Source organism: Nomascus leucogenys, chromosome 4, assembly GCF_006542625.1.
Source record: "Nomascus leucogenys isolate Asia chromosome 4, Asia_NLE_v1, whole genome shotgun sequence".
Lineage (NCBI taxonomy): Eukaryota > Metazoa > Chordata > Mammalia > Primates > Hylobatidae > Nomascus > Nomascus leucogenys.
In genome coordinates this window covers 97,236,502-97,257,725 of record NC_044384.1, presented here as the reverse complement: position 1 = coordinate 97,257,725, position 21,224 = coordinate 97,236,502, and the positions used below count along the sequence as shown (strand labels likewise).

Genomic DNA, 21,224 nt, shown 5'->3' with positions numbered 1-21,224 from the left:
TGTAAAATTTAAAATCAGCTTTTCAATTTATATTAAAAATGCTTATATATTTTGATTGGGATTTCATTGAATTTATAGATCACTTTGGGAAGAACTTGCATCATAAAATAGAATTCTCCAATTTTTGAACAAGGTATCTCTCTCCATGTATATAAGTCTTTAAGTTCAAACAAATATTTTGTGGTTTTTAGTACTTTGTAGTATACAGGCATTGCACATAGTTTAATATACACCTATTATAGTTTAATTGATACCTATTTTATTCTATGCTATCATAAATGCTATTATTTTCCACTTCAATTTCCAACTGTTTTATGTTAGTATATTGAAATAAAATGGATTTTGTGTATTTATTTTGTATTCTGTGAACTCGTTAACTCTGTTTTAAGTTATATTACGTGAATTCTGTAGGATTTTCTATATAGATAAAATCTATGTAGAAAAGTAAAGATAGATTTTTTTCCCTTTTCAATACCTGTGGCTTTTGTTTATTTATTTGTCTTACGGTATTTGCCAGGACCACCATTACAGTATTGAATAGAAGTGGCAAGAAAACCTTGCCTTGTTCCTGATCTTAGGGGGAAAACATTCAGTGCTTCTTCATCAGTATAATGTCAGATACAGGTTTTTTTGTAAATCCTTTTCATTAGGTTGAAGATATTTCAACCTATTTCAAATTTCCTGAGGTTTTTTATGACGAACAAAAATTGAATTCTATCACATGCTTTTTCTTTATCTATTTGATGTTATGATTTTCCTTCTTTGTTCTGTTGATATGGTGAATTATGTTGATTAATCAAATATTAAACCAACCTTGAATTCCTGGGATTAATACAATTTGGTCGTGGTGTATTATCCGTTTATTTATAGGTGGATTTGATTTAAAATTTCGTTAAGATTTTTGTATCTAGGCTTATGAGGGATATTGGCAGATAGTTTTTTTTTTTTTTTTTAAGTTCTTGTTTGGTGTCAAGGTTAGGCTACCCTCATTAAATTAGATAGGAAGTATTTTCTCCTCTAATTTTCCTAAAGAGTCTATATAAGATTGTTTGTATTTTTTTTCTCATGTATTTGATAGAATACATCAGTTAGGCATGTAAACCTAGAGTTGTTTGTTTGTTTTATCATGGCTATTAACAGTGAAATCAATGTATTTTGTATTTCTAGGGCCAGTTATATTTTGTATTTCTTCTTGTGTCCGTTTTGATAATTGCTGTTTCCCAAGGAGTTTGACATTTAACCTAAGTTATTGAACTTATTGGCATAAAGTTGTTTGTAATATTCCCTTATCCTTTCATTATCTGTAGGATCTGGAGTAATGTTTCCTCTTTCATACTGATACTGGTATTTTCTGCTTTCTTACTTTTTTTCTTAATCAGTCTATCTAGAATTTCATAATTTTGTTAATTATATTAAAGAACCAAATTTTGGTATTATTGATTTTTTCCTGTTACTTGTTTTGTTTAAAATTTCTGTACTTATCTCTATTACTTTATTCCTTCTTTTAACATTGAGTTTCATTTTTTCACCTTTTTAATACCTTGTTAAGGTAGAATCTTAAGGTAGACTATCTTCAAATTTTTTTCTTTTATATTATAAGCTTTTAAATGTGTAACTTCTTCTCTAAGCTCTGCTTTTGCTGCATCTCACAAATATTGATATGTTGTTTTCATTATGATTAATTTCAAAATATTTTCCAATTTCCCATATCATTTTTTTCCTTGACATATGTATTATTAATAAGTATTTTGTTTAATATCCAAATCTTTAGTCTATTTGCAAGTATCATCTTTTATTAAAATCTAAATATCAATGATTTTTTCATGTCAATATCATACGTTGATTTCTAAATTTAGCTCATTATTATCAGAGAACATAGTATGTGGATTTCAGTCATTTTAAATTTATTTGATGGCCCAGTATATGATCTAGAAAAGAATGTGTGCTCTGCAGGTGTTAGGTATGGAGTTCTATAAATGTTAACTACGTTAAGTTTGAAAGTAGTATTGCTACAGGACCAACCCCCAATAAAAATCCTGAATGCTGAGTCTCTGTTAGACACCACTTCCAATGTATTATTACAACTAATTAATAGAAGAATTAAGTATAATCTGTGTGATTGCACCGAGGCAGAACTCTTGGAAGGTTGCACCTGGATTCCTTGGGACTTTGCCTCATGTACCCCTTCTCTTTGTTAATTTTTATTTGGATCTTTGTACTATAATAATCTTTTAAAAAATGAATTTTTGGTTTCATTGATTCTACTGATTTTCTGTTTTTAATTGTATTGATTTCTGCTTTGCAAAATAAAAAATATACATTTTTTTCTGCTTACTTTAGATTTAATATGCTCTTCTTTTTCTAGTTTTCTAAAGTAGAAGCTTATATGATTGCTTCTAGATCTTGTTTTCTCTTCTGATACATGTGTTCAGTGCTATAAATTTTCCTGTAAGCTTTGCTTTTGCTACATCCCACACCTTTTGATAGGCTATGTTTTCATTTTAATTTTTTTTTAAATTATCTTGAGAATTCTTTTAAAAGTATGTTGTCTAATCTCCAAATATTTTGGGATATTTTTCAGCTATCTTTTTTGTTATTGATTTCCAGTTTAATTTCATTGTGGTCTGAGAGCAGACACTGTATGATTTCCATTCTTTTAAGTTTGTGAAGATGTGTTTTAGGGCCCCTAATGTGGTCTATCTTGAATGTTCCAAGCAAGCATCTTTACATGCTTAAGAAGAATGTGTATTCTGCTCTTGTTGGATGAAGTATTCTATAAATGTAAATTACATCCAATTGATGGTATTGTTCATTTCAACTATATTCTTACCAGTGCTTTGCCTCCTGAGTCTGTCAATTACTGATATAGGGGCATTTAAGTCTTTAACTATAATAGCTAGTTCATCTGTTTCTCCTTGCAGTTCTATCAGTCTTTGTTTCATGTATTTTAACACTGTGCTGTTAGATGCATACTACATTAAGGATTGCTTTTTCTTCTTAGAGAATTGACCTCTTTATCATTAAGTAATACCTGCCCATCTTATTCCTTGATAATTTTCCCTGCTCTGAAGTCTGTTTCATCTGAAATTAAACCAACTACCCTCACTTTCTTTTGATTAATGTTAGCATGGTATATCTTTCTTCATCCGTTTACTTTTAATATATCTGTGTCTTTATGTTTAAAGTGGGCTTCTTATGGACAAAATATAGTTAGTTCTTATATTTTAATCTACTCTGACAGCCTCTGTCTTTTGATTGATGTATTTATACCATGCTCATTCAAGGTGATTATTGATATGTACCATATTTGTAACAGTTTTCTATTCACTACCCCAGGTCTGTCCATCTTCCTTCTTTCCTTCCTTCCTCTCTCTCTCTCTCTTTCTTTTTCTTTCTTTCTTTCTTTCTTTCTTTCTTTCTTTCTTTCTTTCTTTCTTTCTTTCTTTCCTTTCTTTCCTTTCTTTCCTTTCTTTCCTTTCTTTCTTTCTTTTCTTCTACTCTTTTTCTGCCTTCTCTAGTTTTAATTGAACATTTTATGTGACTTAATTTTCTCTCCTCTCTTAGCATATAAATTATACTTCCTTTCACAGTTATTTTGTAGTTGCCTTAAAGTTTGCTGTATGCGTTTACAACTAATTTAAGTCCACTTCAAATAACCTTACACTACTTAATGTGTAGTGCAGGTATCTTATAACTGAGTGTCTTGGCCCATTTGTGCTGCTACAACAGAATATCTGAGACTTTATAAATTCTTCTTAATTTATAAAGAAAAGAAATTTATTTTCTCACAGTTCTGGAGGCTGGAAAGCCCAAGATCAAGGTGCCGGCATATTTGGTGTGTGGTGTGGGCTGCTCTGCTTCCAATATGATGCACTGATACTGTATCCTCTTGAAGGGAAGAGTGTTGTTTCCTCAGCTGGTAGAAGATAGAATGGAAAAAGGGACAGACTTTTTCTGTCAATCCCTGTTATAAGGACATCTAATCCCATTCATGAGGGAGGAGCCCTCATGGCCTATTCATCTCTTAATGACCATACCACTTATTACTGTCACATTGGAACGCCTGAAATTTGGAGGGAACACATTCAAATCATAGCACAGAGTATTCCACATTCCTCCCTCCGGTTTCTTATAACACTGCTATTATTCATTTCACTTATCCATAGACAGTAATTTATTTATTATTATTTTGAACAAGCTGTTATATGTTAGATTAGTTAAAAATAACAAAATATTTTATCTACCTTCATTTAATCCTGTTCTAACACTATTTTTTGTTTTTTTTTTTTTGGTTAGACAGGGTCTCACTCTGTCACTCAGGCTAGAGTGCATTGGCACAGTCATGACCCACTGCAGCCTCAACCTCCCAGGCTCTGGTGATCCGCCTGGTTCAGCCTCCTAAGTAGCTGGGACTACAGGCGGGTGCTGCCTCAACCGACTAATTTGCCTGACTAATTTTTTTTTTTTTTTTAGAGACAGAGTTTCACCATGTTGCCTAGGCTGGTCTTGAACTCCTGGGCTCAAGCAATCTTCCTGCCTTGGTTTCCCAAGGTTCTGGGATTACAAGTGTGAGCCACTGTGCTTGGCCAAACACTCTTCCTTTCTTAATGCAGATGAGAATTTCTAAACTATATCATTTTGCTTCTCTCTTAAGAACGTTTAACAATTCTTGCAAGGCAAGTATACTTGCAACAGATTCCTTCATTTTTGTTTGCCTGAGAAGGTCTTTATTTCTCCTTTACTTGTGAAGGGTAATTTCATGGGATACAGAATTCTAGGTTGATGGTTCTTTCTTTGAACATTTTTTAAGTGGTTCACTCCATTCTCTTCTTGCCTGCATGGCTTCTGAAGAGAAGTCTGATGTAATCCTTATCCCTGTTCCCCTACAGGTAAGATTCTCCCATCCTCTTTCTGGTTTCTTTCAAGATTTTCTCTTTTTCTTTGATTTTATACAGTTTGAATATGGTATGTGTAGATGTAAATCTTTGTAATATTCATTGTGTTCAGTGTTCTGTCAACTTCCTTGATCTGTAGCTTGATTTTTGTCATTAATTTTGGAAAATACTCAGCCATTATTATTTCAAATATTTCAGTTTCCATTCTTCTCAGTCTCGTATCTCATTACACATATGTTATACCTTTTGTGATTATCTCACAATCCTTGGATATTCTGTTCCCTTTTTATTTTCTCTTCTTTTTGCGTTTCTTTTTGGGGAGTTTCTTTTGACACATCTTCATCCTCTGCAATTATTTCCTTGGCTGTGTTCAGTCTACTAATGAACTGGCAAAGGTATTCTTCATTTCTGTTACAGTGTTTTTCATTTCTAGCATTTCACATTGATTCTTTCATAGAATATCCACCTCTCTGCTTGTATTACCCATCTGTTCTTACATGTTGTCCAGTTTTTCTGTTAGCCTCTAGAGCGTATTAATCGTAGTTATTTTAAGGTTCTGCTCTGTTAATTCCACCCACACCTGCCATTGGCCATCTCATGCAGTAGATTTAAGCACAGACTCAAGATAGATTGCGTGTATTTGAATTCTGGTTCTCCTTATCAGCTGTGTAATTTTTTGCAGGATGCATAAATTCTCTGTTCCTAAGTGTCCTCATTTGTGAAGTAGAAATACTCATAAAATCCACCTCATAACATTGTTAGGAAAATCAAATGAGTTAACACATGAAAAGCACTTAGAGTAATTTCTGACACAAAGTAAGCCTTCTGTATATATGCGAGATGATGATGATATAGCCGTTTGTAAATCATGCCAGCACACTCCCATCTGAGGGCTTTTCCCTTGCTGTTCTTTCTCGGATGTTTCCCTGATGCCCACACAGTTGGATTTCTCCCCTCATTTAATCTCTATTTGAGTGTTGCCATCACAATGAGACTTTCTCAAATGCCATGTATAAACACACAGTCCTTCTGAAGCTGCTAATCCCTTTACCTTGCTGTATTATTTCTCTATAGCAAGCATGAAGATCTGACATATATTTACCTGTTATTTTTTGCTGATTTTCAGCCTCCTTCAACTTAATGTAGGCTGCATAAAGTCAGGGTCTCTCTTCAAAATTTAAAGAATTAAAATGTTTCTAGGGCAGTTTTCTCTATATGCACTTAAGAAAGTACTGTGTTGCCCCTTAACGTTTATGTTTTCTAGGAGTGTTTAGTGACATTGGCAAATATTTATATAATGCTATCTCACCTATGCAAAAGCAGCCGTGGACAGTATATAAGACATAAAAAGATGATGTGAGCAGGTCAGGGTCCACAGTGTAAGGGATGGCACGTGGCCTGTGCCCAGGTCTACGTGAGTTCACAGTCTTCTTCCCTAAGCCACATGGAATGTTTTTTGATTTTGTCTTTCAGTATGAATACTTCAATGCTGTGCTGATAAATGAAAGGGACAAAGATGGGAATTTTTTGGAGCTGGGAAAGGAATTCATCTTAGCCCCAAATGACCATTTTAATAATTTGCCTGTGAACATCAGTTTAAGTGACGTCCAAGTACCAACGAACATGTACAACAAAGGTAAGACTCCCAGCTGCTGCTCCTTTTAGAAGGTGAAGAGTCAGGGGGTTGAGAAGCAGGGGCTGGCTGGTTTGGGATATAGTTTTGTTTTGTTTCATTTTTTTTTGAAAAGCACAGTTATAAGCTGAGTGTGTCAGGTATCAACTGGATAGGTGAAGCATGTACCTGTTCTGCCTGGAGCTTCTGGGCTTGTTGTTTCTCTGGCTGCTTGTTTACATCAGGCTCTCTAACATGTAGAACAGGGGTTGGCAGTTTCTATAAGGGACCAGATAGTAAATATCTTAGGCTTTGCCAGCCATAGAGTCTCTGTTGCAACTACTCACTTCTGCTGTTCAGGCACAAAAGCAGCCAAATGCAAATCAGTCAGCATGGCTGTGTTCCAGCAAAATTTATCTACAAAAAGAGATGGCTGGCTGTAACCTGCAGGCTGTAGTCTGCTGACCCCTGATGTGGTACCTTAGTTTTCTTCTTCCCGTTTGTGGAATGGCATTTAAGGGCTGGAGAGCTCCTAGGGGTGCAGTGGAAACAGCTGGGGTCTTTTCTCAGAGTATAAAGCAGCATGGACCTTAACAGAATTCCTTATTTCCAGGCTTGTGTGCCTCAAATCCAGTCTTCACATGAACTCTGGAGTTTATTTTTCCCAAAGTTCCCATCTGTCAATTCCAGTTGGGATTATAGCGGCCAAGGACTGGGCTCTGACATTGCATGGACTCTGGTCAGACAGTGTGTTCTACTTCTTTCTGGCTGTGACCTTGGGCACATCACCTCATCTTTTTAGGTCTGAATTTTCTCATCTTATGATGTGAATAATAATCATATCTACCTCATGGGGGTGGTTTTGAGGGCTAAATGGAATGATGTTTGTAAAGAGTTTAAGTTGTTTTCAGCATCTTTATCCTATTGTTATTGAGTAGTAGTTTGCTGTACGTGGTCATACCTAAAAAACTTCTAAACAAAGAACTATCCTCCTAGAAAAATAAGCCAGAAAGTCATGGGATCTTCAAAGTAAACAGCGTGCCACATTGTCTCCCATCAAGGTTTCAAAGATATCAGGGGCCAGTTTCTATCACAGCATCCAGTTTTCAAATCATATACAAGAGCTCAGTAGTCAAGAGCAAGGGCTATGGGTTTAAGTCCTGTTCTTCCTCTTGTAGGCTGTATGATCTTAAGCAAGCAACTTTGCCTTTCTGAGGCTCAGTTTCCCTATTTGTGAAGTAGGGATAATGATACTGCCTCCCTCAGAGGGTTAGTGAGAGGATATGAAATGATGTGTCTGTAGCCCTTAATACATCAGTACCATACAGAAAGTGCGCAGTGCATTTTAGCTGCCGTTGTTTTTATTGGAAAATAACATGAATACAAATTGCACTTCTGAAATGTTCTAAGTCACTATTTAAGGGGCTTGGTCAGTGATTAAAGAGATTCCAACTAACTGTCTCTGAAACATTTTTCTTATGCGTGTTCTTTGTGGTTGGATACCTAATGTCTCTTTTTCCTGGTTTACCTGTTATCAATCCTTAAGAGTCAGTGGAGGCAGTACCCCATTCATTAACTGTTCTGATAGTTACTGGGGATTCTGAGGTGAATCAGATGCAGCCCCTCCCTCAAGGGGTTCACAGTTCATTTGGGGAACAGATAATGAGATAATTAGAACACCATGTATCACATATTGGCCATAGTGTGGACAGCCAGGGGACAGTGGGAGTGCCAAGGATGGGACCTGTCTACTTCTTCACGTGGGCAGGGCCACAGTTCATCTTTTTTTCTTTTTTCCTCTTAGAGAAAGTGATGTCAATCTAAACAAATCCGAGAGGGCTCTGGACTGGGCCATATCCTCTACCCTACTCTTTACTTTGGACTCTTCCTTAGAAACAAATGGAACCAAGACATAGAGGGCTGAGCTCAGCTTCGTTTAGTGGAGTTTAGTTCTCTAGAATGATCCTGTCAGCAGATGAAATCCTAAATGAAACTGCCCCTTTTTGTGCAATGTGGCCAAAAGAAAGCCATCTTCTTGGCATTCAATATATTCCCAACTGAAGACGAAACATTAACATGATTTTACAGAGCAATTTCAGACATAAAACAATTCAGAATGGTCTTTTAAAATATGACAGCTGCTTCAAGGTTTCTTGAGCCATTAACACCATTATAGAGATTTAATTGCACCTCTAGCTTTAAAGGCATAATTGTGCCTTTTAATGGTAGTAACACGTAAGGGACCCACACCACCACTGATCACCCAGGCTGTGGAATCATGCTTGTAATGATCCCTAGACAGAATCTTCAGAGATCGTCAGATTTCTTGAGCCACGGGAGGTAGATAATGATATTCAAAGTCATCCTCAGCAGCCCTCCTGGGATCTGCCCATCACCTCTGCCCAGTCCATTGTCACCCAGCCAGGCTGTGGGGCATGGACCAGGGTCAGCCAGGTGTTCTGTCTTGTCTCAGCCAGGCAGTGAATCACTGCCCAAGGGCAGAGGAGAGGCAGGGACTTCAGGCAAATTCCTGTCTCCACTCTACCTAATTCAAACCAGCCCCTAACAGCCTTTTTTTTTTTTTTTCCTTTTCAAACTGCAGAAATATATTTTATGTTAAGAAGGCCCTCCAGCTCAGATCTAGTTATTGATGACGTACTCAAAACAAATGCTCGGAGATTGGTCACTGGCTGTGCTGTTTTTGGGTTGGAAATCTTACCTCCAACAAAGAAAACCAATACAAGGTCATTCTCTCCTAGCTGCTTGGACTTCTGTGGGCATATACCAAAGTGGTTTGATACTTGCCTAGGAGCTTCTGTGATCTGTGTTCTGGGGTATAATTTTTAGTCCTAGATGAAACTAGCTGGCAAACTCTACCTGCTTTCTACAATCTGCTTTCTGCCTCCGTGGGTGGGCCTGGCAACTAGGCTGCTCAGCCGGGTTCGTGCTTTCCTCTCTGGTTGAGGTGCCTTTCTCTTGAGCACTGAAAAAGACTGCAGCTTCAAAGTTGGTGATGTGGGCAAGCTGTGCCCATGGGAACTCAAAGAGGCATATTCATAGAGTCCTTAGAAATGCATCTCAGGGCCCTCAGGGTGCCTGATGCAGCAGCTTTTTTCATGAAACTCCTTCAGCAGATGTTTGCTGAGTGGCTGCTCTGGCATCCCCAGCCTGTGAGTCTTACTATTTCGGAGACTTTGAAGATGAATGGCTGATACCTTTAGAGCCGTAAATGACTCCATATCCTCTGAGTAAAGCAAGAGGCAGGATGCTTTTGCGAGAACTGCTGATGATCTGGCAAAGAATTCAGATAAAGCTGAACTCTTTTAAGGACTTTCTCGACTGAAGTGCTATAAAGTTTATATACACATTATATATATACATATATATATATATATACACACACACACACACACATACACACATACAGGTACATATACACATACACCTTATATGTATGTGTTTTTCTCTATGGGCAGGTCTGTGCATGTGTGTTTGTAAATATGTGAATGTGTGTGAAAGAAAATGCTGTGCTCTCAACCTATTCCTTCATTTCCATTTTCCATCTCTGTCCACCCAGGTGAGACCCCGCTTTTGTTCACTGAACACACCTTCCTCTTTCTTCCATTGTAGTTTATTTCACTGTTTTTATTCCTATTATCCCTGTCCATCCTTTCCTGCTTGTCCTAATGCCCATTCTTAGAAACCAGCTCAAATATAACCTCCTTGATTCCTTTTGTCTTGTGTGATGGAAGTGACTTTTGTTTATTCCTCTGCTCTAGCATTGCTCTGTTCTGTGAATGCAGAGCATGCAGTCTTTCCTTCTCTACTTTAGGTTCTCTGAGGGCAGAGGACCCTGCAGATGTAGCCTTGTGCCCCCTTTAACCCTGCCCATGCTCTTTACAGATGAGTTTTTCCCAGATGTTGGTTGGCGTGGAGGCCACTGATGCCTGTGCCTCCTGGGCTATGAGACGTCATCCAGGGCTGTGGTGTTTTCATGGTTCTTATAAGCAACGGAAACAGAACCTGGCTGATAGCAAAGAAACTTTTTGAAAGGAGACTGGGTGACCCACAGACTCTTCAGGAAAGCTAAAGAATAAGGCCTGGAAGTGTCTGGGAATGGAGGGAGGCTGGGGCCAGAGTCACACCCAGATCCAACCTGACAAGGACCCACTGCCCCCAGGGTTGCCCCACTGTCACATCTGTGACTGCACACAATACCTGTGCCTCACTTTCCTCATCCCTAAGCTGGAGACGACAATCATAGTGAGTTGCCTCGGGGGTTGTGCTGAGGATTAAACACTTAGAGGGGTGGATGGCACATGATGTCCACCCAGGACTCAAGTGCTGTGGTCTGAATGTTTGTGTCCTTCCAAAATTTGTATGTTGAAACCTAATCACCCAGGTGATGGCATTAAAAGGGGGGCCTTTAGCAGGTGAGTAGGTACTGTAAGTCCAAGACTGAGGGAGCTTGTTGTCCGAGGGGACTGTGGAGTGGGGCAAGTTGGGCAGATCCCAGCTGAAGTGGCAGCCGCAGTGGGAATAACTGCTCCTTTGTGGAAGTCAGAAAGGCAGTTATGGAGCCTAGAAGGGCTGGCCAGGTGGTGAGAGGCTGTGGGAGCCATCAGGAGGTCATGAACAGGATGGTGACAGGTGAAATATGGCTTACAGCTTTGCCAGGAAGAGGGCCACTGAAGAATACTGGTTCCTACTCACACTGAAGAAGAGGGAGAGGGAGGAGGCGTTCAGGGCCTGGTTTGGAGAAAATCCAGAGAATAATGGCACATGGGCCAAGACTGGATGGCTAAGGTGAGAGCCCTTGGACCTGGGGCCCTAGAGAGCAAGCTCCAGTAAGCATATCAGCCCCATGAAGGCGGGAACCCCAGCATGATACCCAGCACATGGTAGATGCTCAATAAATACTTGTTGCAAGGTAAGGGAATGAATATAGATTACAATCAAAACACTCTTTTCACTTTGTTCTTGCACAGAGGAAGAAAAGACATAGGAAGTAACCCAATCTCAATTCCTCTTATTCCCCCAGTAACGGAGGACATCTGGGAGAGGTAGGCTGAACTGGCAGAGGTGAAGGGGAGGTGTGAATTGCAGGACACAGGCTAGACCACTCCTTCATCCTCTAGACTTCCCCAGCAGGGCACCCAGTCAGGCTGGGAAAACTGGGCTGCAAAGCTACACTGTGCTCAGGGTCCAGCCCCTGAAAATGAAAAGAGCTCCAGGAATGGGAAGACCTGTAACCACCACTGCAGAGCATGAGAAATCAATCTGTCTGTTACAATCCAATAAGTTCTTCTAAAAAGCCCAAGAAAAGGGCAGAAGTCTGATGAGATGGCATTGGGTCCCCTGCTTAGGAGCAGAGTATGCAGGCTGCTGGAGGGATGGGCAGGGTTGCTGAATTTGGATTTGTCAGATGTCTCAACCTATTTTTCAAATGTTGAGCTTGATAAAACACAAAATGCATTTTGCCAAGCACTTTTCCCCTTAATTACGTGTGTATATTTCAAGGAAAATTTAATCCATATGTTTCTGATTCGTTTACACGGAAATCATTAAAATGTTGTTTTCCGAGAGCTAGTTGATGTGCACGAAGGCTCACAAACCTTATAAAAAGCTGTTTAAAATTTTTTTCTTTCCCTTTGTTTCTTTTCCCTTCACACGTGTGTGTGTGTGTGTGTGTGTGTGTGTGTGTGTGTGTTTGAGAGAGAGGGAGAGAGAGAGCACAGGCACATAAGTGAACAAGAGTGACTGACCCCAGGATGTCAGAAACAAATTCCAACTTGAAATGGATTTTCTTCTCGGGATTCTGAACTGAAGCATTTGGATTAGGCTCCAATCTTGCTTCCTTGTTGTCTCCCAGTCCTAGTGGAATATGATGATGATATGGCCATAACTTGGTATTGGGAGTCAAGATCAGAGGAATTACGCCAGAGCACATTGCTCTGGACCTAGAGAAATAACACTCAAGAACCTCCTCCCTCATGGTCTGTTGGTACCTACAGTCCTCAGCAAGGCTCAGGAAACTTTCCCAAGATGTAGTTTGGATTCCAGGAACCCCTATTCCAGCAATGTGAGCGTAATAGGACTAAGGCATTTGGTAAGAAACATACAAGATAGTGCCACTGAAGTAACTCCACAGCTGTCATCCCAAATTACTCATAGTTTTTCTCTTCTAGTTTGGAAATTATATTTTATATGGCAAAATAACTATCCCTGACTTAAAATTCACAAGTTGAGTGGCTGAGTTCAAGTCTATTTGCAATGCCTCCATACTTCTGCATGTGTATGTGACACAGATGCACATAAACATAAGTCTGCAGAGATGTATATTTGTGTATGCATAGGTTTGTGTCTGTATTTTCTCAGAGGTTGTATTAGTAGAAGGAGGGTGTTATTTGGCCCTTTGTGGCTCCTCAGTCCTATGCTTAGGCTTATGTTTAGCCTGGAAGTTGCATTTCATGAATGAGTAGGTGGATGGATGGATAAATGGATGGATGGATGAATAGATGGATGGATACATGCATAGGTAGATGGATGGATGGGTAGGTGGGGGGATGGATGGATGGATGAATGGATGAAGGGTGGGTGAGTGAGTAGATGGATGGATGGATGGGTAGGTGAGGAGATGGATGGATGGATGGATGGATGGATGAATGGTTGGATGAAGGGTGGGTGGGTGAGTGGATGGATGGATGGATGGATGGATGGATGGATGAGTGGATTACTTACCAACAGCCATGCTCCGTAGTGAGGACTTTCAGTGCCTTATCTCACTGGCAATGACCCCATATGTTATAGAAGCAGTGGGGACCACCATTCTCCAAGGCAGTTCTTCCACAGCCTCTGTTCTAGAGTCAGGTCCAGGGAGGTTACCTGGGGGAAAACTCAAAGGCATCACTTTAGGTGCAGGTGGTTCTTTCCCAAAATCCAAGTGAGAAAAGAGTTGATGCTTCCTGCCTAAGGCTCTCTGAAACACTGTCCTCTGGTTCCCTTTTCACCTGGGTCACTGTCCTTTGCCATCCCCATCATCTCTGTTCTTGTCTACCATGGAGCTCTTCCCAGAGCTATCAAGGAGTCTTTGGAGAGTGACAGGCCTGGACTTGCATCCAATGCTATGAGTATCAGCATGGTGGACTAGAAAGGGCATTTCACTCTTGGGGCCTCTGTTTCTTCATCTGTAAGACGTAAATTGTCATTTTGAGCATTAAAGAAAGTGAAGGTGCAGCATCCAGCAGAACACCTGCCACACGGAGGAATTTGATACAGATTGATTCCTCACACTGACTCAGCTCCCAGCAAACCAGATGGGTTACCATCACTGTCCTGACAAAAACATGCAGGGGATGCTCTTTCCCAAGCCCAGACCCCTTCCTTCCGTTCAGCCCTGTTTGTAGAATGAAGTGCAAACACGCTCACAAACCAGCTCTGGTTTACTGCTCTCTTTTCCTGGCTACCCCATTCCGCCTCTTCCTGGTCATGCTAGACCCCAGGACTCCAGACTCTCTGAAGACCTTTGCTTAGGCTCTGACCTCCTGCCGAGGGTACTGTCCTTTCTCCATTCTGGAAAGACCTGTCCTTTCCTGAGAGCCCGGCTCCACAGCTGCTCTGTATTTCCCTCTGGCCCTAGGCCTCCTCTCCAGAACCATCCTCTGCCCCCTCATTTATGCCCCCCTGTGGGGGTTTTGTCTCTCCTTCTGTTAGATTATTCATCACATTTTTCAGCAGTTTCTTTTTCACTGCACTCTCCTCCCTTGAACTTGGAGGCAGGGGCTGTGTTTTTTTCATTCCCTAGGGACCATAGCAGAGGACCTGGAATAGAAATGCGCTTCTAAGGATGTTGTTGAATTGAACTGATTACAGGCCATCACAAATGGTTGTTGTTTTATCTGCTTGTTGGTTCTGTCAACTCTTATTGTATTTAAATTTTGGTTCTTGTTTGTTTCTGAAGACAGTAATTTTAGATGTATACCTAATGAAGTAATTACTTTCAGGATCTAATTTGTTTGTATTTTTAATCTCTTTTTTTTCAAAGGAATGGGAATCCAGATGGAGTCTTGCAGTTGGATAGGAGCTGCACCTAGGCTAGAGAAATTCTGAAAGGTGGTGCCAGGAGCAGTAAAGGACAATGGGAGAGCAGGGATGTTTACTAATAGTGTTTTATTTCACCCTGGTGCCACGACATTTGCGAAAGGTTACAGTAATAGTAGGGAGCTGGAGTTTGTAGGTGATTTATTTTTAAAAAATGGCTTAGAGAGGTGTCAAGGTCACTTCTGTGATAACTTCACAATCAAGCACTTGCTTTCTTTGTTTTGCCTGGGAAGGAGAAGGGTGGAGCCACCTTCAGCACCGTGAAAATTGCAGCAGCAAGTATTGCAGCCTGTGGTGGCAGTCAAGTATGTTCTTGGTGTGTATGTCAGTGAAAGGCTGTAAGGCTTTGTATTAGTCCGTTTTCACACTGCTGATAAAGACATACCTGAGACTGGGAAGAAAAAGAGGTTTCATGGACTTACAGTTCCACATGGCTGGGGAGGCCTCACAATCATGGTGGAAGGCAAGGAGGAGCAAGTCACATCTTACATGGATGGCAGCAGGCAAAGAGAGAGCTTGTGCTGGGAAACTCCTCCTTATAAAACCATCAGATCTTGTGAGAGTTACTCACTATCACGAGAACAGCATGGGAAAAACCTGCCCCATGATTCAATTACCTCCCTCCAGGTCCCTCCCACAGTACATGGGATTTCAAGATGAGAGTTGGGTGGGGACACAGCCAAACCATATCAGGCTTCTAGTAATGCTCTGCTTTCCTTTTGCTGGGAACTCTTAGAAGGACCTGGGGGCCCTCAGCTCTTTGGAAGCAATAGCTTCCAGGGACATAAAGAAAATCTTTTCATTTTTTACACTCTTGTACTCTTCCCAAATCCAAGCTGATGGAAACTTCTGTCCAGAACACACTATCTACTCATTGACCTTAGAGACACTCACCTGTGCGTTAGTCAACTGATTCCTCCATCAGTTTCCTTTCCTTCAGGTAACATTTTTATGGTGCTTACTGTGTTCCAGGCACAATATGATCTCATACAATGCAATCCTACCCCAACTCACTGAAGCAGGAACCGTTATTAATTCCCACTTTAGAGGTGAGAAAACTGAGGCTTAGAGACTTGTTCAGAATCACTTGGCTAGCAAAGTGGGCAATCAGCATGCAAGCCCAATGCTTTGCCTTTAGAACCACCTGGGTTCTACACTGCCTCCCTATGCTGTGCATCTCCACCACCCTGATGGCTGAGTTTTCAGCTAGCTATGTCATGCCTGGGTTTTTTTGTTTGTTTTTTGTTTGTTTGTTTGTTTTGAGATGGAGTCTTGCTCTGTCACCCAGGCTGGAGTGCAGTGGTGCGATCTCAGCTCATTGCAACCTCTGCCTCCCGGGTTCAAGTGATTCTACTGCCTCAGCCTCCCAAGTAGCTGAATTTACAGGTGTGCACCACCATGCCCAGATAACTTTTGTATTTTTAGTAGAGACACCATGTTGGCCAGGCTGGTCTCGAACTCCTGACCTCAAGTGATCCACCCGCCTTGACCTCCCAAAGTGCTGGGATTACAGGCATCAGCCACTGCACCCGGCCATCATGCCTGCTTATATGCACACTTTATATGTGCGGCAAATGGAAGGCCCTGTTTTTGTCAAATTGTGCTATTTTCATCTCAGCATATGAAAATCCATCATAAATGAAAACCAGTCTTATTTTACATAAACACTTCCAATTTCTTCCCTTTATGAAAATAATGTTGCAGCAAAGAGTCGTTTTAAAAATGGGAGGTAAATTCTGCATCAGAATGCCAACGGGTACCAACTGCTCACACATAGGGGATATTTCTGTTGGGAATGAGACAGTTGCACATTTAATCCTGCAAACTTGCCATACCAAAATATGTCTAAGAGAAGTGAGTAAGGAGGTGATGATGATTCAGAATGCAAAAAGGCTCTTCTCCTTGCCAGAAAGTTCACTGCAGTGTGTTTAGGACAAGTGAATTCGTCCACTGTAGCAACTGGAATGGCATTTGCAGAGCTGGGTTCTGTGGGACACTGCCACCATCTGTTGATTTAATAAATGTTCGTGGAGCACCTCTAGCATGCCAGACGCTGCATGGGTGTGAGGAGATGTGGTGAGAGATGTGCAGACTCTGCCCATGCTCTCTTGGAGCTTTCAGGTCAGTGGGAAGGCAGGCGGGAAGTCAGCACACAGCTGGGCATATGATGCACCCGGAGGAAATGCTGTGGAGGAAAAGGTTGTGGTACAGTAAGAGTGTATCCCACAGCAGCTCAGCCTGGGCTGAACTGGGAAGGTAGGGGTGGCCATGGGCAGAGGACACTTAGCTCCGCTGCCATCTGAAGGATGGGTAAGAAATAATTTAGCCAGGGGCTGGGGTGGGGTGGGAGGTGGAGAATATTGCAATGGGAGAGAACACACCACACAAGCTATTGGTAAGTAGTCCTTCACAGAATGTTTCGGGTTGAAATAAGGGAGGGTGATGCCTTGGAGAATCTACCACTTGTGCCATTCCACCATCTACCTGAGATGTTCAAGGAATATGAATTTCTACTGTAGGAAAAGAAAGCGGTTCAATTTGATTGATCAGCTTTTCCCTAACTTACTTGATTATGGCATCCTTTTATCATGGAACGTCTCAGAAGGTATGGGTGTTTCCTGGGACCAAGAGATTCTGCTGAGCTGGAACACCCTGTGCTCAAGAGAAAGGTCCCAAAGGTGCCCAGCAAGTGACAAAGATGCACAAGAAAAGATGAAGAAGAAAATGCATAGTAAAATCCGTGTGTGTGTGTGTGTGTGTGTGTGTGTGTGTGTGTGTGAGAGAGAGAGAGAGAGAGAGAAACAGAGAGGATATAAGTGGTTGTATATGCAGATTTCTGGAGAGATGTTCAGGAAATTAATAGCGCTGACTTTCCACTTTCTACCCTTCTGTTCAGTTTGAATATTTTATGAGGAACATGTGCTGCTTTTTTAGTAATTAAAAATGAAAGAACTAAAGAAGTTGAGTTACAAATCTACCCATCTACAAGTTAATTGTTCAGAGGACACAGCTATCTGATAAAAGGAAATACGCCTGCATGTAAATTGTTAATGGCTTCCCAGGTGCTAGCTTTCTCTGCTTTGTGGTGAAAATGGCCAACAGTAGTTTTGTTAGAGGTAGGAGAACGCCCAAGTAAGTTGTTTCTGGCAGTCAGTGCAGATGCTACCTTTGCAGGAGATTGTGTTAAGTATCATACTGTGTCCTTATGGTGGCAGTAGTTATTTTAAGATGAATGATGTTGGCCTGGGAAAAGAGAAATGGTTTCCCTCTAAAATGATTCTATGATACTCTAATCATCTGCCGACGGGTGTCACAGACATGGGAATGCCCTGCCTCAAATACAAAGAACATTCTGCACTTGGGAAAAAAATATGTCAATGCTTCCAAGGGTCACACTGGAAACTGTGATTAGAAGTGAGGTTTTCTTGTCTCAAGAAGTGACTGTGCAGTCCCATTTGTTCTCTCACTGACAGAGAACTTTCAAGACGACTTTGTGAAGCCCCTGTTCCTGGGCCTCAGTGGACCCTCGAGACGGGAGGCCCAGGGCTAAGTGGCCAAGAGTGCAGCAGCCAGTCTCCTCTGCTTAGTCCCATTGTCAAAGGCCACATCCTGAAGCCTGACCTGCATCAGGGACATGTGTCATTGGGGGTTTGGGCCAGGGGTTCCTTGTAGGCCATCTTCACTACCTGATGAATGCCTGACAACAGCACAGGTGGGCTTTGGGGATAAGATGCCCTCTCTCAGGGATGTTCTCTGCCCAGGGCCACCAGTTCCTTAAGACGACATTTCAAAGTTCACACCTCAGATAGGTGGGTTTTTAGTACAAATGACTTGATGACCTTTCTTATTTCTGAAGACATCACAGGCTGCCCCGTGTGGCAGTGCCATTTCATCATCTCCAAAGTGCCACCGTCTGAACTCTCCCTTCATTCTTAAGTGACAGAGGTATTTCTGTACATTTCTGATGTTTTTCTTTTTTCCACCCTCACTTCACTGTGGTGGAACAATTCTTGAGTGGTTTCTACTTCAACAACTGCTGCTGTGCTGTTTCATGCCCACACATATAGATATTTGCATGTCTCCATAGGCATAGAGATGCAACACACCGTTACTTTATCATCTGGCAGGTGGACTAATCCACATCTTAGAGATCAATAAAATGGCCTAGAGAGATTGAGGGTGCATAACTCTCAGACTGGAGTTAAAAGTCTCTGGGTTCCAAGTCTGGTTGCCCACCAGTGCTTTGAAGCAGAGCCCCAGCGGTTGAGCCCACGTGGCCACATCTTCACCCGTGTCTACTTTATTCAAGTCCCAGGCTGGATGTGGGGAAATTGGATCAGAACTGACTTTCAGAGACTTTTCTGGGGTAGATTTTCATGTTCTCTACTCACTGCTATCAAAGGCAGAGTGGGAGGAGGGGAATTAGCAAGACAAAGTGCCCCCAAAATCCAGATGAAGAGGTGATGAAGGTCTGTCTGTTGGGGCTCCAGGCTCAGGACCAGTTGGGGTACCTGTGATAGAGCAGCACTAGTGAGATAGTGGAAGGTTCCCCCTGCAGGAGTGGGAGCCCCAAAAAAGGCAGAGTTGGGTGGTGGTGATTTGCTTTTTCACAAACCACTTTACAGTAGTCCCTTCTAAGGATCACACGGAATTGGGTGGTGGTGATTTGCTTTTCCACAAACCACCTTAAAGATGAGAAGACTCAGGCTCAAGAAAGTTAGTTACTTCTCCAAGTGTGAATTTGGATCCAGGTCTGCCTGTTGTCCTAGGTGCCTTGCTTAAGTGGGCAAGAAGAGACTCCCCTCGAGCAGTGGCTTGGGAGAAGCCCAACCCCCAGGCTGCTCCTCATTATGAAGAGGAAAGGTTTTCTTGGATCCGCCTGGTCAAAGCCAGATTAGAGTGTAGCCATGGCTAGTTCTTAATGACAGTTCCTGCAGCACAGGCTGACCTCAGCCAGGGAAGCATTGGTGTGGGTATGCTAGTGGTTCAGATATTGAAACAATGTTTGTGATTGGTAAATGACATAGCTCCAAGACCCTCGCTCCAGCGCCTCTTGTCCATCCCAGCCCCTCCGCACAACTGAGGAGTCAGCATAGCAGACCATAGGCTGTGCCCACCTGCTGCACAGGCTGTAAACACTGAGTATCACCCAGGTATAGAGCTGTTGCGTTCCTTCAACTACAGTACAACGTGGTTTACTGACAGTGACCTCAGCCGTAGGTAAATGTGCGTCTTCTCTTCATGCCCAACAGAGGTTCTGCCTCTTCTCTGAGGGGACTCCTGAGCCTCACAGGGCATCCAGGCCTCAGCTCATGTCCCCTGATGCCCCCTTGGCTGCCTTGCCTTGGGCTCACCTTCCTGTTGCTCCAACCCTGCCTCCCTCCTTGGTCTGCATGCCCTTGGAAGTTGGCTGACAGGGCTTCCAGGGCTGTCTCATAGCCAGTGGACCAGGACCCCACTGGGCTGAGGGATGAGCCTAAAGTTGCCCTGGGCATCCTAGCACAAGAGATCAGCCATCTACCTCAGCTTTGCAGCCCTCAGAACCCCTGGTGCTTGGGGGAGTCATTCTGGGGCTGGGCTTTCCTGGTGTCTTTCCGACAAAGCACAGTGGGCTCCCACACATATTGTGAATGGAATATTTTCAGGGACTGACCACATCTGCAGAGGCTTCTTTACGTTAAAACAGGGCCGGGGTTGGGGATGGAATTTTCCCCTGCTAAATGCAGAGCCAAGATTAACACTGTGTGTCAGCATGGTTACGAGTGATGGTTGGGGTCCCATCCCCGCTCCTCCCTTTGCTAGCTGTCAGACTGGACAAGTTAGCCAACTCCTGTGAGAGTTCTGTAAGGCCTGAGACCCCTACAGCATGATGGGGAGAAGCTACCTGAGAGAAAGAATGGCAAGGAATGGTAGAGAGAGGGTGGGGGAAGTGAGGGATGAGGAAGGGGGAGAGAGAGAGAGAGAGGGAGAGCAAGGGCAAGCACCTGGGGTTCCCCCCAGTGTCTGAGAAGTGCCCTTCTGAGAAGCACCGACATGGGGTCACACAGAGTCCTGGAGTCTTCTTCATGCACTCGGCACCTGTGTGACCTGGGCCAGTCATCTGGGAGCAGCTGTAGGCTCCTCTTGGCCTCAGCCACCCGACTCACTGTTTTTGTGCCTGATATTCTTGATAACCTGATTCCAGAAATGCTCTCTGCTTATCCTGACACATTTTATTCTAGAGTTTTGGGTTTCTTTTCCTCTGTAGCTCATTCTGAGGAGTTCGATGAAGGAGATACTACCAGAAGTTGTTTCAACTGTCAAGATATGAAATATCTTTTGACATTTTTCAACCATTTTTTCCCCTCCCAGGTGTCACTTGAGTTAATAAAACAGGGAAGAAGACTTGGGGTTTGGTGGTTATTTTTTTACTTACATAGGAAAAACCATCTTCAGCCTGTAAATACGGATTCTGTAGAATATTTAAAAATGACATTTAGTAGCTAATGTGAGGAATTAACAAGTATATGTCCCTTGAGAAATTGAGGGGAAAAAAGGGACTCGGGGGATGAGGGTGGAAACCTAAGAACCTTACAGGGTGTGGGGGCCCGAGTGCCACCTGCACATGGAAGGCGTGG

General features: G+C 42.2%; 1 protein-coding gene across 4 annotated transcripts in view; it reads left to right on the top strand.

Annotated features, from left to right (window-relative positions):
• CACNA2D3 (calcium voltage-gated channel auxiliary subunit alpha2delta 3) overlaps positions 1-21,224 on the top strand; it is a 962,218-nt gene that overhangs the window by 368,667 nt on the left and 572,327 nt on the right. For all 4 annotated transcript variants that reach the window (XR_004029736.1, XR_004029737.1, XM_030811589.1 and 1 more), the window contains exon 5: positions 6,369-6,531. Coding sequence is in view for 2 of the 4 variants with exons in the window: in XM_030811589.1 (XP_030667449.1) it covers positions 6,369-6,531 (163 nt within the window). In the remaining 2 variants the exon portion in view is untranslated. The remainder of the gene's footprint in view (positions 1-6,368; positions 6,532-21,224) is intronic.